The 17453-nt window shown below is 38.9% G+C and overlaps 1 protein-coding gene across 5 annotated transcripts in view; it reads left to right on the top strand.

The window, feature by feature from the left end:
• SIDT1 (SID1 transmembrane family member 1) overlaps window positions 1–17453 on the top strand; it is a gene marked incomplete at both ends in the record, with an annotated part of 85864 nt that overhangs the window by 26013 nt on the left and 42398 nt on the right. For 3 of the 5 annotated variants that reach the window (XM_079922876.1, XM_079922875.1, XM_079922877.1), the window contains 4 exons: window positions 10300–10345; window positions 13617–13718; window positions 14330–14413; window positions 16073–16160. In XM_079922876.1, the coding sequence (XP_079779002.1) occupies window positions 10300–10345; window positions 13617–13718; window positions 14330–14413; window positions 16073–16160 (320 nt within the window). The remainder of the gene's footprint in view (window positions 1–10299; window positions 10346–13616; window positions 13719–14329; window positions 14414–16072; window positions 16161–17453) is intronic. The other 2 variants (XM_079922878.1, XM_079922879.1) reach the window with 2 other exon arrangements.

The following is a 17453-nucleotide window of genomic DNA, read 5'->3' as shown; positions in this document are numbered from 1 at the left end:
TGCACAGCTGTGCAGCAGGGCCTTAGTCTGTGTAAGGGGGAAGCAGTAGGGGACTGGAGCAGAGCAGAGGGCGGTGCACCTGATAGGTGTATCTGTTCCTGGGCATCTGTGAGGGCCCCCTCCTGTCTGTCGTCCAAGCAAGCATGACATCCAAGCACTAGTGATGGGTACTTCTGTGTCACTCACCAGTGCCACTCTCCTGAAGGAAGTTTTGGTTTTGTTTTAAGGAAGATCTTAAGCTATTTTTCTTACCCTTATTACTATTCCAGTTTTCTCCTTCTGGTTAGGAATGTATACAGGTTGAAAATAATATGTTATGTGGCTTTGTGCGAAAACTTATGACTGTTTCCTCCTTCTCCTTGCTCTACCATCCTTTGAAACCAAATCAGTCGGGATACAACATCTCGAATTGTTTATATTAGACATGGAGTATAATAAATTCAGTGGAGGGCATTGTCTCTAAGGGATCTATTCTTTCCCAGAGGTTAGTCACATAAAATATTGCATAAATCTGTGTGAAAATGTAAACAGAAAGGCTAAGATTATTCCTTAATAAGGCCAGAAACTTCAGGGAGTTTCCTGCCCTATCCTACTCTAAGTTCAAGGCTTCTCAAGGGTTCAAACCATTCCCTCCCCTCTCAGTGTTTTAAATAAAATTTTTAAAAATATGTCATTAAATCGCTCATATTAAAATTTTACTTTGTACTCATCAAAAGTTATCATTAAGAGAACAAAAAGACAAGCCATAGACTAGAGAATATGTTTCCAACACTAACTAACAAAGGGCTCATGTGCAGAATATATAAAGAACCCCTACAAATCAATAAGAAAACACTGGCAAGCTTTTGGCTGCTGTCCCCAGTATCACCCACCCTTCTGTGGCTCTGGCTTCTTCTGGGCAAGAATCTTGGAGCCTATGAGTCTGAGCACTGCTCAGAGTGGGGGCTGGCACCCAGGTGGGTGCAAGGTTCAGACTCTGCTTCAGTGAAATAAATAGATTCTCTGGGGCAAAAATGAGGAGATCTCAGGAACAGAAACGATACATGAGACTTTGACCTCTCACTAGAACTTTGGGACAGAGACAGAAGATCTCAGAAGGGGAATCAATGTTTATATTTACCCAATGAAAATAAACGACATATAAATAGACTCAAATATGCCAAGTAAAAGACTAAGAACATCAGGGCTTCCCTGGTGGCGCAGTGGTCGAGAGTCCGCCAGCCGATGCAGGGGACACAGGTTCGTGCCCCGGTCCGGGAAGATCCTACATGCCGCAGAGCGGCTGGGCCCATGAGCCATGGCCGCTAAGCCTGCACGTCCGGAGCCTGTGCTCCACAACGGGAGAGGCCACAACAGTGAGAGGCCCACGTACCACAAAAAAAAAAAAAAAAAAAAAGACTAAGAATATCAAATGGGATTTAGAAAAAAAGAAAACTAAATATATGTTGCTTAAAAGAGTACAATCTTTAAAAAGAATGTATAAACGCAAATAAAAGCATAGTAAAAGAAATACCATACTGATACTAAACAAAAGAAAGCTGATGTATTATATCACATTATACAAGCTATTCCTTAATGCAAGGAACATTATTAGATATAGAGAGACATTCCATATTTCTAAAATAATCATTTACCAGGAAGACAAATTTAAATTCTAAATTTCTGTGTACCTAGTAATATCACTTCAAAATATACAAAGCAAAAATTGCAGAATGGGAAGAAGAAGTGTACAAATTCACAATCTTTGTGGTAGCCTTCTCTATAGCTAATAAAATAACAAACCAAAAATTTTAAATGTATGTACAGGGTTCCCCCACTATGTGAAAGTAGAGTGTTCCTGTGAAACCTTTTATAAGCCAAATGATATTAAGCAAAGAAGCAATTACCTTAGGACACATCTTGCTAACACATGCATAGAATAAATTGCGATAAAGCACAGAGATTCCCAGACACAGTTCACAGCTATGGTGGCTTGATGCTGAGATGCTGAGTGTAGTTACAGGGAAGGCGGTGGCAGTGCCACTCTCACCGCTCAGGGTGCACACTGCAAAACAAACGCTGAACACTGTTTTCGCTTTTCATCTTTTTTCATAAAAGCAAAAATCTTCAGATTTCTTTCAGTTAGTGAAAACAGATACTAAGGTAGCAAATTGGCATAAAGCGAGTTTTCAAAAAGTGAAGGATAGCGGTATGCAGTACTTAGAAAAAATATTGGCAAACCACAGCCCACAGACTAGTTCTTGTAAATAAAGTGTTATTGGAACATAGCCCTACCCCTTCATTTAGATATTGTCTCTGGCTGCTTTCATACTACAGTGGCATAGGTGAGTAGTTGGGACAGAGAAATTATGGCCTGCAAGCCTAAAATATTTACTATCTGGCCCTTTTAGAAAAAGTTTGCCAACACCTGCTATAAAGGAGCAGGTCAACATGATTAACAAACTTGAGCTAATTAACGTATTTTGAAAACTGCATCTCAAAATGATAGAATGCCTAAGCTTTTGAAAATATACATATCCAAACTTCTGGGATGCAACTAAAGCACTGCTTACAGGAAAATGTAAAGCTTCAAATGTATATGTCAGAAAAGATGAATGGCTGAAAGTCAGTGTGTTAAGTACCCACTTTAAGAAGTTAGAAAAAGAACTGAAGCTTGTGTAAACTGTTTCTTTGTTGAAATTCTATGTATTTTATTTTATTTATTTTTTTGTGGAGTTGAATCCAATCAATTTAACTCCTGAATGTACTTTTTTTTTTTTGGCATCTTTATTGGAGTGTAATTGCTATACAATGATTTTTGGCTGCATTGGGTCTTTGTTGCTGCACGTGGGCTTTCTCTAGTTGCGGTGAGCAGGGGCTACTCTTTGTTGAGCTGCATGCAGTAGTTGCAGCATGCAGGCTCTGTAGTTGTGGAGCACGGACTTAGTTGCTCTGCGGCATGTGGGATCTTCCCTGACCAGGGATCAGACCCATGCCCCCTGCATTGGCAGGCGGATTCTTTACCACTGTGCCACCAGGGAAGTCCAAATTTTGTGTATTTTAAAACATCATCGTCATTCTCTTGATTTCTATAGGTTTGTTATGATCATTAAAATAAATTCTTGAATTAAATGCTTGAAAGAAAAAAGTAAAAGAACTGAAAATAAAATTCAAAGAAAGTGGAAGTAAGTACTAAAATAAGAGCCCAAAACAATGAAATAGAGAACCAATTAACAATGGACAAAATCAACCAAACCACAGGTCAACTATTTAAAATGACCAGTATTATTTTTATAATTGTCTTCTAAAAAATAAAAAAGACAGGCAAGCCCACTGGAAAAAAAATAGGCAAGAGACTTAAACAGACACTTCACCAAAGAAACTATACAAATGGTCCAAAAACATAACCTCACCAGCTGTCAGAAATGCAAATTAAAACCATAATGAGATTCCACTGCACCTACCAAACTGCTGTACTTTGAAAGGACTGACAACGCAGTTCCACTCCTAGTCATATACTCAACTCCTAGATACATAATTGTGCTATTCATTCGAGGAATATCACACAACAATAAAAACAAACTATTTTTGTACCTAACAACGTGAATAAATCTCACCAACAAAATGTTGAGCAAAAGAAGCCAGACAAAAGGAATACACACCGTTTGATTCCATTTATATAAAGTTTAAAAACAGGCGAAACTATTCTGTAATGTTAGAAGTTAGGACAGTGGTACCGTCAGGGAGGAAAGAAGAAGTACACGGCTATGTTTACTTCATGAGAATTCTTTCAGATATATACTTATGTCTTGTTATCTATATGTTTGTTACACTTCAATAAAAAGATTCATTTTTAAAAAATAAGAATATTTTAAAATATATACTACTTTTGGGCAGTTTATTTTTCTGATCAGAATGTTTTGCCGTATTATAAGCTCTCCTTAAATTTTCTAAAGCAGTTTATTCTGAAGTCTGTAGCCAGTGGAGTTGCTGATATGAACCAAACATCTATCTTGGTCCTCTACACCCCTTGACAGTGTATACCCATAGATACAGATGGACAGATAGATTAATGAATGGTCAGAAGGATGGTGAAGTAGTTACAGCATTTTTTTTCCAAGTCCCTCCATTAATTTTGGTATAGAAAAAAGTGATGTGATCATTTCAAGAGCAAAGAACCAGCCCCCCAAAAAAGGCAGAGAAAGATCAATTATATGAGTCTCTAGGAGGGAGGTTTGAGCGTTATAGTATATACATTTTTAAGGTTCTCCAAGTGATTCTAATGTGCAGCAGAGTTGAGAACAGCTACCTTTAAGCAATTTCTAAATGCGGTGCTTGTGTTTAATTGTGTTCATAACTAAATTAATCTGTGATATTAAACAGTATGGGAATTCGTACTCATAATTTGAAGGAGGTGGCAGCACTTTACCCGAACAGAGTGCATTTTGAACTTTGGAGAAGCCCTGCATTTACTAACTGGTCTCTGACCTGTCGCTGTCACCTGGTAGTAGTGTACTTCAATTCTAGGGCTGGTATCTGTGAGGCTAATTAGACCCTTTGGAAAACTGAATTCTGTGAAACTGAAGCCATAAGGTCACAACTCTGTGAGAGGGTTATTGAATGATACGCATGTGGTGAAACCGCAAGTCTATTCCCTCATATTGTTTTCTGTTTCCGCCTCTCACAATGTGACCTGACCTCAGCAACCAGACATGCATTTCAAAATGCACACAGTGACCAGGGGTTTTATGCAAATAAGATAAGCCCGAGAAGAGATGGTAACTAAGATATATGTGTCTCTTCCTCCCTGGCTCTGGATTGTCCCACACCAGCCTTGCTGGAAACTCAGAAATCCAGAGGATGATGGTAACAGGCAACAGCTGAGGACTGTGGGGAGATCTGAACTCAGGTACTGAGAGAAACACTGAAGAACTCAAATTTCCCAACATTGCAGTTTCTGTTGTATGTTTTTCAGTGGCAGACTACAAGCGTTATTTTTTTCTAGAATCATAAATTTTAAGAATAGAAGGAACTTCGGGAATTGAATCCACTCATTTCATTTTTACAGATGAGCAAACTGATGCCCAGAGAGGTTAAGTGATTTGTCCAAACTCACACAGCCAGGAAAGGACAAAATCAAAATTAGATTCGACTTCTGACTTGCAGTTCTGAGCTGTTCCCACTATACCATGCTATTTCTACTTTCTGTTTAACACCGTCCTCCTAATTTTTGTTGCCCTAAATATATTTCTCAATTCCATGAAGCATTTATTTATTTAAATCCAGCTTAAAAAATTAACTTCTGCCTTAAAGCATTACTCTGTGCCGTCTTAACTCTCCCCCACCTGCCTCCACACATGCACATACACCAGCTTTGCCCCTACTCCTTTTCCCAGACCCCATTGCCCTGGCGCTCAGTGCTGCAGAGTGTGAAGTTGCAGATGGGGAACAGGAGGAGGCTGCAGGAACAGGCAGGCACCTGCTCCTGGGGTGGGAGGAGCCTGGAAGAGCTGTTGGGAATTCTCTGGTGGTCCAGTGATTAGGACTCCGTGCTTTCACTGCCGTGGGCCTGGGTTCGATCTCACAAGCCATGTGGCTTGGCCAAAAAAAAAAAAGATATCCCCAAGAATGGAAAATGCATGACAGATAGTTTAAAAAGAAAAAGAAAGAAATTTAGACAGTTGTCTATGTTGTGATATTTGTATGGATAATGGATTTGAGGGGGACTCGACTGGATGCAGAGAAATTAGGAGGCTGATGCCGTGGTCAAGATAAATAATGAAATGAACTGAAGAATTTAGAGGTGAAGTTGACAAAACTTGATGGATATTCAGGGTAAAGGAAGTGGGAGAGTCTAGGATGACCATCTAACTTGTAGATGGTGGTGCCCCTAAGAGAAAATGAGAATTTTGAGGAGGGAAGGAAAAGATAAGTTCACTTTGGGACATGTTGAACTTGAAGTGCAGTGCCTGGCAGAGTGTTGAACTTATACAGCACGATGCTCAGGAGAGAGGGCTGAGCAACAGAGAGGCCACTGAGTAGAAGCTTCAGGAAGGCTGGTCCCTATGGTGCCTGAGGTGGAGTTCCAGGAGGTAAGGGGAGAAACAGGCAGTACCCAATCCTTGATCTTTGAGATATCTTTGCTGCACCAGGCAGTTTAGACTTCATCTTTAAGGTTATGGGAGCCACTAAAGGATTTTAAGCAACAGAGTATCATCAACAGGTCTGATTTTTGAGATGACTTGAGTAGCCGTGTGGAAGATGAACTGGAGAGGAGAGGGTAGAGGCACATAGACAAATCAAAAGTTTGAACAGAGAAGAATTAAGAAATTATTAGGACCTGAACATATCATGGTAGCAACAAAGTTGTAAGGGAGAAAAAGAGTCAAGTAATACACGTGGGGATAATTCACAAATTCAAAAAATACATGTGGCAGAATCAAAAATATAGTCTTACATGAGTACTTGAAGGCTTCAACCCTCCTCTAGCCTTCTAAGTAGGGATCTTGAGTCTTTGTTTTGAGAGAGGGTTTTGAGTGCGATAGCTCAGCTACTGTGCTGTGAAAAGTAACAGATTTTTGAGGAAATGGATGAGTAAAGAGGCTTTTAGACCATTTTGCTATATGTCATCCTATGTAATGGCCCTTTGGTATTTTAGGGTAGAGTACAGTGATTTACATTGTTTTTCAGTTTTGTTTTTTTTTCTTATTGGATGCTATACTGAGCAAAGACAGTGCTTCAGGTGGGAGCAGGTGCATCCAGGTTACATTTACACTGATAGAATCAGTAAGACTTGGTGAGCAGTCAGCTGTGGAAGGGATAAAAAGGGAATCCAAGACAACTCCAACAAGGATGTCACAAGTCAGGTGAGGCTTATCGACAGACGTGGCAGGTCAGGGTCAGGGAAATGGGAGTACATTCCCTTTTGATCATATGGAGTTTGAGATGCTTGAGGGCCAGTGAAGTGCAGAAGCCCAGCAGAGAAACCCTTTTCTGTGACTGGAGCCCAGGAGATAGCCCTGGGCCGGACATGGAAACTTGTGATTCACTACCATTGTTGTGGTTTTTGTGGCAACTGAATATTTATATATATGGATTTTATGGCAATTATAATATATATAATTATACATATATGAATGAAGATGTATGTGGCTAAGGAAAACGAGGAGATCAAGAACAAGACTGTGGGTCACATTCTCATATAAGGGATCGTCTGAGAGATAGGAGCTCTCAGAAGAAGCTGACTCGGCATAGTCAGATGTGTGGAAGAAAACCCAGGAAAGCAGGGGTCACAGAGCCCAAGGGAGGAAGATCTAAGACAGAGGAAGTGGCTGTCAGTGTCAACTGTCACAGACAGGTAAAGAAAATTAAGAACTAAGTCACTGGATTTAACTACAAGGAGGTGACTGCAACCTCAGGGAGATGGTGGAAAAAGAATCCTGACAGCAGTGGGGAGAGGGAAGCATGAATGAGGGATTGGAGCAGAGCACTCTTTGAAGAGGCTGGTTGTGAAGGAGAAGGATATAGAATGACATCAAAGGAGAGAAATTTGGGGAAAAGAGGGCAATTCTGGGGGGTGCTTTTGTTTGTTATTTATTTTGAAAATGGTTGAGACTAGAGTATATTTATAAACTAAGGAGTAGAAAGGCAGATCAAATTTATAGGAGAGTTGGATTTTTGTAGAAGCAACGTCCCAGAGGAGGGAAGAAAAGACAGGATTTAGCACACGCGTGGAGAGTTTATACTTCAGCCAGAGCCTTGAGGTGGAGGGTTACAGATGATGGAGGGTTGGGGAAAGATTTGGGATTAGCAAAGGCAGTTCATGACAGATGGTAGTAAGGAGATAACAGGAAATGATACTCTGAAGTCCATAGTCCAAGTGAATAACCAGTGTGATTTCCTTCGACAAAGTGAGGGTTTTCAACGCTCGCTGTGCTCTGTGCTAGGGGCTTTTTGCTGTCAGAAGATATATGTGATGCCCTGAATCTCACAGTCCTCTCTGTACTCACCTCAAAAACGACTTAGTTTTTGTCTCTGCCTGTCTTTCCACTTACCCTTTCTTCCCATCCCCCCTTCCTTTTCCTTCTGTTTTATTACTCTCCTGTAGATACTTCTCCCCCTTCTCTCTCCCTTCCCCATGGGCCCTTTTCTCCCTCTTCTCCTGTCTCCCTTCCCTGCACACCCATCTCTCTTGACTCCTCTGTTCCTTTTCTCTTTCCCTCTCCCTCAAACTAGCCAAAATGAAGAAACAAAATTAGCTTTTGGGTTTTCTTATTTATTGAATAAACTTTTGTTTCCTGTGTTTAATTTTTTCAAATAAGTCAAAAATTGTGTACTTCCTTCTCTAAAACTAAAGGTGTACATGTGTCTCAGTTAGATTTGTTCTGTTGCTTAATGACACCTGATAAAATAAACCTTCCCCACCTCCACTGAGGCCCATGGGGAAGGAAACAGAACCTCTCATCTATAACAGGCACCATGTTTATTTTGCACACACTGTTGACTCCATGAGAAAGAGAAGACTTAAATGTGATAGTCTTAAAGAAAATAAAGTGTTTTCAAAGTTTGTATGTGTTGTACTAGTAAAGCAAACATAAAGAACAAGAAAAAAATAAAAACAGAAAATTCCTATCAATGTCCACACATTCAATGTTATAACTGCAATTCAAATGACAGGGGAGAATTTAAAAACAAATTGCTGGCCAAAGAAAACTGTTTTCTCCTGGAAATCTTACACTGTCTGTTGCCAGCCAAGAAAATCACTGTCTTCTTTGTTCCCCTGACCTGGCAACGAACAGAATTGAGGGCCCCGTGTTGCCCTGGTAATAGCAGATGACACTCCCCACACGCTGAGAGCCACACACAGCACCGCGGGTCCTGACTCTGGCTGTGGAATCTCAGGAGAACACACACAACTGGATTTGACACTGACTTTGGCTTCTTTAGGTGACTTAAGATCACGAGTTACTAACCATATGTCAGCAGAACCAATCCTTGACTCTGATGATGATTTCTATTGAGAGTGAATATATACAAATTGCATCCAATGCTAAACTCTAAGCCTCGTGTGCTTACAGCCTGAATTGTTTGTCATTACCTTTAGAAATAGTGCTCAAATTTTATGACTTCTAAACAACACCTCCAATTATAAACTTCATGCTTAAATGTCCTGACATGCCCTTTCTAAGGGAATCTTTAATAAAAATGTTAAACTATTTAATTTTTATAAAAGGAAAATTAGGAGTGGAGAGAAAGACTCCTTAGCATTGGGGGATAAAGCTGGGGAAGGACCCCAGAAGAAGTTCAGGTTCAGGTTCCCAGAAGTGCAGGTCACACTGGACAGTTGGGATCATGACACTCCCCAGACGCAGGCATTGAGAGTGCAGTGGGCATGTGTGAGTGATCTTCACAACTAAAAATGAGGCAAGAACCAGAAAGAACAAAAGCCCCAAACAGCCCTTACATGACTTCAGAGAAGAGCAAATTTCTCTTTGTTTTCCAGTCTCTTGAACTGTTCACGTATGTTCCTTCCAACAGCACTCTACGCTACAGATGTTTGGTTCCCACATGCTCCTCACACTGTCCTTTCCTCAGTGCTGGATCATTTCTGTCTTTCACAGAAGAATGAAAATATCTAATAAAATATCTAATAAAATAATTCACAGCAAATTAATAATTGGAGAGAAAATAACTTCATTATATTCTTTTGGTGGTATGTGCATTTTAAGAAGGGTCTTAGAACGCAATGCCCAACCCAAAGAGGACACAACCTTGGAGGGAAATGTAGACAACTGGGGGTGCTTGGGGGCAGGAAGAGTATGCTCCTATCCCTAGAGACCCTCCCATGGTGATTATCTATCCACCACATTTTTTAAAAAGTGATCTTTTGCCATGGATACATCAAAATTTTGAAGTGCTATCTGAATTATGCAAATGAACCTCAAACCTTCTTTTCCTCTCTCTTTCAGACCACTTCTGACACCTAAACCCTGTACTTGATTGTAAAATCTTAAGAGAATCCAAAGACAAATGTGTCTATAAAAGTCAACAAAGTACTTACTTGTATAGGTATGACTTCATGGGTTTACAAAGACATAAAATTGATCAGTTCCCCAATTTGATCATTCTTGAGAGTTGAAAACACCAAGTTCCCATGCAGCACACTTTGTCACTTTTATGGGCCCAGAACTCCTTTCTCAAAGGGTAGGGCTTTCCTTGCATCTAGTTTAAGATTTTTTTTTTAATAAACAATTTTTGTTTGCTAACTTACGCTTTTCTTTCACTTTTCCCACTCTCCCCTCTCCCCCTTATATTTCTCAGGACAAATGTTGCCTTTCACTTTACTGCCAGTCCCTCTCAACCCCAGGTAAGTGAAGGGCTTCAAGGTTATCATGATTCTTCCTGTTTGTGTTACCCAAAGAAACCATGGTAACAGGTAGAGTTAGCATGTGATGTTGCCCTTGATCTTTCACAACATGAGTTATATTTGTACTTTTGGAATGTTGTTCATGTAACTGGGATTTTAGACACACCTTTAACCTTATCACTTGAATTGGTGTAAAATGGGAGGCATGAAGTATTTGCAGATGTTCCTTGGCTCAACCTTCATTCATAAAATTGTGGGCCTACTATGTACCAAGTACAGTGATAGATTATACTAGGTGCCAGGGATAGAAGGATGAAGAAGAGACAGGTGCAACTTCTGCCTTCACGGACCTTATAATCAGGATGGGGGTGGGGAGACAGAGAATGGAAGACCACCACTAAACAAATACAAAAATAATCAATTGATCTGAAAGTACAATAAAAATGAGACAGATTTTAATTTCTACAGTGTGATGGGTAAAATTAATTAGTTTCTCCTGTCATTAAGAAAGAACAGGAATGCTGACAAAAATTATTAGAAGAATTAGATATTTGTGCTGTGCTCTCCATTAGGCCATAGTCATAAACAGACTAAATAGATGAAAATTTTGATTGACTTAGGCTGCTTTTCTGGTGACACTTCTAGCTACCTTCCTTTCTCCTCTCATAGCTTCTGAAAGAGTGAAGTTTATGCAATAGCAAATTTAAAACAGATTTATTTAATGTCCTGATATTTATTATAAGTCTTCTGTAGGCTGTAATGCAACTTTGTCAAAAATGGCCTTGGATATACTGTACTAAAACTGGGATTAACATATTATATGGATAATGTTGTAAATCTGTTACAACCACTTGTGAGCTGGTGAATATTTAACAACTGGTTCTTAGAGTGAAAGCCCTGTTTTGTAGCATTTGCCCATTTCTGCAGTGTAAATACCTCCACTCTGGCGGATTTCAAGCTGCCAGCGTGACGTCATTGAACACAGAGTTTGGAATCGATGTGCACAATCAGCTCCCCAGACCTGCAAGAGCCAACTCCAGCACACCTTGAAGAGTTAAATTTCCCATCAGTGAAAGCCTCCACAGTGCATATATGCTGCCACCCAGTGACAGAAGAGGACCAAGTCCCACGATCCATTGCCCTCAGAGTATTAGCCACTTAATTCATGAAATATTTGAAAGCACTAGTTACTAGGGGAAATGGGAGATATCTATATAGAAAGGGAGGGGAAAACTTGTACCCCAACTGCAGAAAGAGTACAGTCTAATAGTCCTGTCGAAAGCTATAATAAATATGATAGAAATATCATATTTATTTATTTATAAATATCATTTATTTATAAATAAATTTATTTATAAATATAATATCATTATATTTATTTATAAATAAATATAATAAAAATGTGTGAATGTCGTGATGTACTTTGTAGACTGAAAATCAGTGATGAGTATATATTATAGCTTCTATTTTAAAAAAGTATTAAACACTAAAGCCCAAATAATTTGTATATAAATCACAAACTAGAGTAAAATATACTTAAAACAAACTCATGAAACAAAACAGAAATTCTTTGACATCTCTGAAGGTCTTACTTTACTCGTAACTGTTCCCATTTTGGTTCCCATATTTTATATCCTCTTCAACTGTAGGAAAAATTTTCTGTTCCTGTAAGTCCACCCAAACTATTGCACATACTCAGACAACCTGAATCACCACTGTCTGCCTCTATTCCTGTAGATAGAAGCAGGTTACAGAAACTGGATAGATAATCAGGACACAAGATGGTGATTTTTAGCCTAAATTCCAGGCATTGCTTTGGATCCTTGTCACTTGCTTCCTTCTGGTAAAAGTAGATTCTCAAGGCAAGGGGTTTATTTATTTGGGGTTTATGGTAATTTAAAGGTAAAAAACGATTAGTGATACCTTGGTATACAGAGAAGGCTTCGGTAGATGTCTACAGCTTGCACAAAACCAACTCCTAGAATATACAGGCATATATGTGATGCTCATTACTGCTGACAGTAACCATAATAATGCTTTTGAGTTACAAAGTATGGTTCCCCTAAGAACCATGAATGCCTCTTGGGAATTCCAGAGTATTCACCTTTGGAAGAGCCCTGTATTATATGTATTTGAATCAAGCTCCAAAATAAAAGCACAAAAACGGAGTGGCTTCTTGAGAGTGTTGCCATCTGTTACAAGGCATGAACAGACTTCCAAACAGCAGCGTTAATGACACTCTTCAATCTTGAGATGATTTTTTTCCCCATCAGAAGGCTTTGGATTGTTGAAAAAGTTCTATCTTTATTGCTCTGGTTCTCAGAGTAAGGTTAATAAAGAGGATGTGGGAATGCAAAATGAAGTTTTAATGGGTTTTGCTTCTTTCAAGTGATAGATTTACTAAAGCCCTAGGATAGGAGTTCGCTTTGTTTGTTTTCCTCAAAATTTTAATCGTATATTTCATGTCAAGGCTTCTCAACCAGCTTCTATATTTATAACTACTGGGCAGAAGTCCCCTTTCTTCATTATTAGCAACATGTTTCAGGCTTAGAGTTAATAAATTTTTCCAGTGGATTGATAATCTAAGTAGGTAAATAGTGTAACTTTTGTCTATTATAAATGTTTCCTTATTCTGATGATATTGGAGAAATACTTCTGCCCAAAATTGTGAACATATTTCCGGAGGCTAGATGTAGGGCTTGGTCTTTGAATCTAAATGTCATCTCACTGTGTTCCAGCCAGGAAATAGATTCTTTGGCAAGAAAGTCTAAGGGAAGGGTGGGTCTAGTGCTAATTCTTGCCTGTGGGAATGTGGTTAAGATTCTTGAAGAACAGGCTTATCTGCTTTTCAAGGAGGAGCTTCATATTTCAAAATGACCCCACAGAGGCAAACCTTGTCTCCTGTCACATTCCACATATCTCTAATTCAAAGGGTTGGGGGCATCTTCTTAAGTCAAAATTAGAATGAAGTGTAGCAAAGTTTAGTTGAGAAGGAAAAACCATAAAAAATGATATGGCAATATTGTATGAAATGGCTCCTTTCTCTCGTTCACTGCTGTGTTCCTAGTGCCTGAGCCCCGCACAGAGCATTTGCTCAATATGCAAGAGATGAATGGCTGACTGAATTACTGGAGGCTTACTGAGATTTACATCTGAACTTTGTGCTTAATATTTGAGGAAACCACCTTATTCATGGGAAAATAGCTTGAGTTTTTGACCGTAAACATTTCTTAACATTAACAAATCCTGTCTTTCTTTTTTTTATTCTTAGTATTTTCTATACAAATTTCCTGAAGACGTGGACTCAGTTATCATTAAAGTTGTGTCTGAAATGGCTTATCCATGCTCTGTTGTCTCAGTCCAGAATATCATGGTGAGTCTTCATAACCTGTCAACCTTCCAATATGGAGTATTATATTGTCCCAGGGTAAATGAGAGAGAAGGGTGACCACCATGTCATCCTCATACTACATATTCCTGACAAAACTGCTAAATAATAAAGACAGTATCGTGTGCACACAAGTGTGCAGTCTGTGTTTGTAGACATTGATCTGGGGAGATAGAGAGCAGTTGACTCCTCACCAAAATAAACGAAGGAAGGGAGGGAGGGAGGATTATGACAGAGAACAAGGAAGACCAACTTGTGGGCTGCACAAGAAAAACAGAAACCTGTTTGCTCTATTTTTTAAAATTTTTATTGTGTCATTAGGCCCTTTCTGTTTCATAAGGTGTTAAATAAAAAATGGGAAAGGTGTGATACACTTTAAGATGATCTTTTCAGTTCTCTTTGATATAAAGTGACCTTGACTTCAGAGGACAAGGCACAAGTTTTAGGAGGACTATTTCATGACTGTTCTGGGGGAAAACTCTTCATGGTTTCTGGCTCAGTAGGGACCCTCTCCCCTGTGATCCAGGTGGCATGTGTGGTATGTATACTATGACATTAGTGATGCTTTCCTTTTTTATCCCTCATGCATGTTACAGTGCCCAGTGTATGATCTCGACCATAATGTAGAATTTAATGGTGTCTATCAGTCCATGACCAAGAAAGCTGCCATCACACTACAGGTGAGACATCGCTTCTGTGGTTGTTATTGTCAATGACAGTGCACAGTTTATAATCAGATTACCTACTGGACCAGTCAGGTTACCTGCCGGACTTAGAAAAACCTAAGGGATTACCGCTCACTGTGTGCCTTGAATCTCTTTCCCTTCTGATTGATTTTAAAACAAAGATTGCTACACCTGAAATCAAAGCCTTGGTGATAGTAGACAGTGCTACTCTACCAGGTGCTCCGTTCCCCTTGGGGAATCTTGGGAACCTGTGATGCAGTGGGACATGTCTGACAGATTGCTTAGAGAAGTAAGGGCAAAAGATTCCAATCTACCCAATGGGGGATGCTGGGTTTAGGGTAAAGTTTATCTGATCCATTTAAAACAACTAAACATATTCTACTAAAACAATATTTTAAATCAACTACCCTTCGATTGAGAAAAAACATATTGTAACCAAAACATAACTTCAACTCTGGACAGAATGCACAGGTTCAAAGGAATATGAACCACATTTGTGCAGAAGTTTGCCCTTTTGGTATGATAATTAAATTATTATTTCAATGGTAATTTTATAGCAAAAATGTACAGACATCATGTCAGCATATTTTCAAAGAGATTCTGTCCCTAGCTTTAGAGTGGTACTTACTTGGAGTACCTGTAATTTGATCTGTTCTCTAGGTAAGGAGATACTGTTTATTGAATAGCAGGCCATGAATGAGGAGAGGTTAATTATAATTTAGCTATCAGACCAAAAAACTTCTATTAGTCAGGCTTTTATTTTTAATGTCTCAGATTCGATATCTCAAATATCTGCTCTTATTTTTAGTATTTTTTTTCCTTAGTACATCAGCATTATGTGGTCCCAAATTTAAAAAGACAAAAAAATAACCATAGTAGGAAACGCAGATTTTACATCATCTGGACACTAAATTAATGAAATGCAAATCATATCAGTATATTCCTACTTTCAATATGTTTGGCAGTAAGTTGTTACTTCTCCTTTGGACCCATGATTCAGTACTGGGCCATTTTCTCAGTGGGTTAAACATAATATCAGAAATTTGGGGATAATAAAAAAAATCAGAGTTGTATAAATATACTGGACCTTAAAGATTATCTTGTCAACCATGCTTCATTCATGGATAAGAAACTGGGACACAGAGAAGCCGACTTAGAGAAAGTCAAAGCCAGGACTGTAACTCAGGTCTCCTGACTTGAGTCTTTGCTTCCCTAACCTAAATTGTTTATTTAACTGCTGACTGTGTGACTTTTAGGAAAGTTATTTATCATTAAATTTTAAAATAATAAAAACTTAATATAGTGAAGCTAAAACTGCCCTAAAAAATAGTTTATTCAAGAATTTAATATACAAGTATGAATTATTAAACATAGACTGTTGACATATATTTTATACGGGGTCTACTACAATTCTAAGCACTCAAGTGGGCACTGGACAGATTGAAATCAGAACACTCTATTTACATAATTTCTTGGATATAACAATTATTTTATTATGGATAACCTGGAGTAGATCATGGGAATGTGAGAGTCCGTTCTAAGGAGTTAGGGAGCAGAGGTGAACTTTACTTTTCTTCTCTTTCCTCTTTCTTTTTGCCCCCACCATTATATGGACTTTCTCCCTTCTTCTCCCTATCTTTATGTCTTGTGCAGAAGAAGGATTTTCCAGGTGAGCAGTTCTATGTGGTGTTTGTGATAAAGCCTGAAGATTATGCCTGTGGAGGATCTTTCTTCATCCAGGGTAAGGAACAGTGAGGAGTATTTGTCTACTTAGAAAAACCTAACAGAATGGAATGGAAAGGAAGCCAAAAGCTCATTTTGGCCCCATCTGGCCCCTTCCAACCATCGCTAGTTCCCACTAAGTGAGGGTCATCAGCAGTGGCTTGGCAAGGCAGTCTGAGACATACATGAGAAAAAAATAAAGGGAAGAAAATAATAAATCTCAAGATATTATTGATACTACAAAATGCCATTTAGTGCCTGAATCTTTTCAAAGTCTTCTACTCCCTCAGTTGGCCCAGTTGGCCCAGTTCACTCAGTTGGCCCTTTACTCAACAAATATTTACTACTGTGAAGTAATGATCTTATACAGCAGATCGAGGTCCATTTTCAAAGATCATTTTTGTAGCGAGCAGTAATGGATCCACTTATATTTATCGGTAGTCATCATTTCCCCAAGGAAAATTCAGAGTTCTCAATTCCCATTGCCAAAATTGTACCTTTCAAGACAGTAAGTGAGCAAAGTAGGGCAACTTATCCCAATGGCAGGGGTTATGTCAGCTCTTAGGCATAGTACAAGTGGTTATGGGCAACTACCCACTACCTACCACGGGAATGGAATAGGCTGTTGATTGAAAACACAGACCCCCCAGCAGCTGATAGGCCATATGTGATCAACACGAAAAGTGTTTACTGTTGAGTGTAACACCGTTCCCTCAGTATTTAGGTGAATTTTCTTCTAATATATTCTTTAATCTCTTAATTACATAGCTCTAGAGTTTTGCCAACATCCAATGTTCTCGGTAAACTATAAGTCCTTTGATGGCCATATAAGAAAAAAACAAATTCTCACTGCCTAGAAAAATGCAAACCAACAGTGCAAGAGTGTTCCCCTTTCTCCATACCCTCCCCAGCATTTATTGCCTGTAGATTTTTTGATGATGGCCATTCTGACTAATGTGAGGTGATAGCTCACTGTAGTTTTGATTTGCATTTCTCTAATGATTAATGATGTTGAGCATTCTTTCATGTGTTTGTTGGCAATCTGTATATCTTCTTTGGGGAAATGTCTTTTTAGGTCTTCTGCCCAATTTTGGATTGGGTTGTTTGTTTTTTTGATATTGAGCTGAATGAGCTGCTTGTATATTTTGGAGATTAATCCTTTGTCAGTTGCTTCGTTTGCAAATATTTTCTCCCATTCTGAGTGTTGTCTTTTTGTCTTGTTTATGGTTTCCTTTGCTGTGCAAAAACTTTTAAGTTTCATTAGGTGGGAATGTAAATTGATACAGCCACTATGCAGAACAGTATGGAGGTT

The sequence above is a fragment of the Stenella coeruleoalba genome (assembly GCF_951394435.1).
Source record: "Stenella coeruleoalba genome assembly, chromosome: 5".
NCBI classification, from domain to species: domain Eukaryota; kingdom Metazoa; phylum Chordata; class Mammalia; order Artiodactyla; family Delphinidae; genus Stenella; species Stenella coeruleoalba.
The sequence above is the reverse complement of the archived record's forward strand: the minus strand, read 5'-3'. Positions and strand labels throughout refer to the sequence as shown.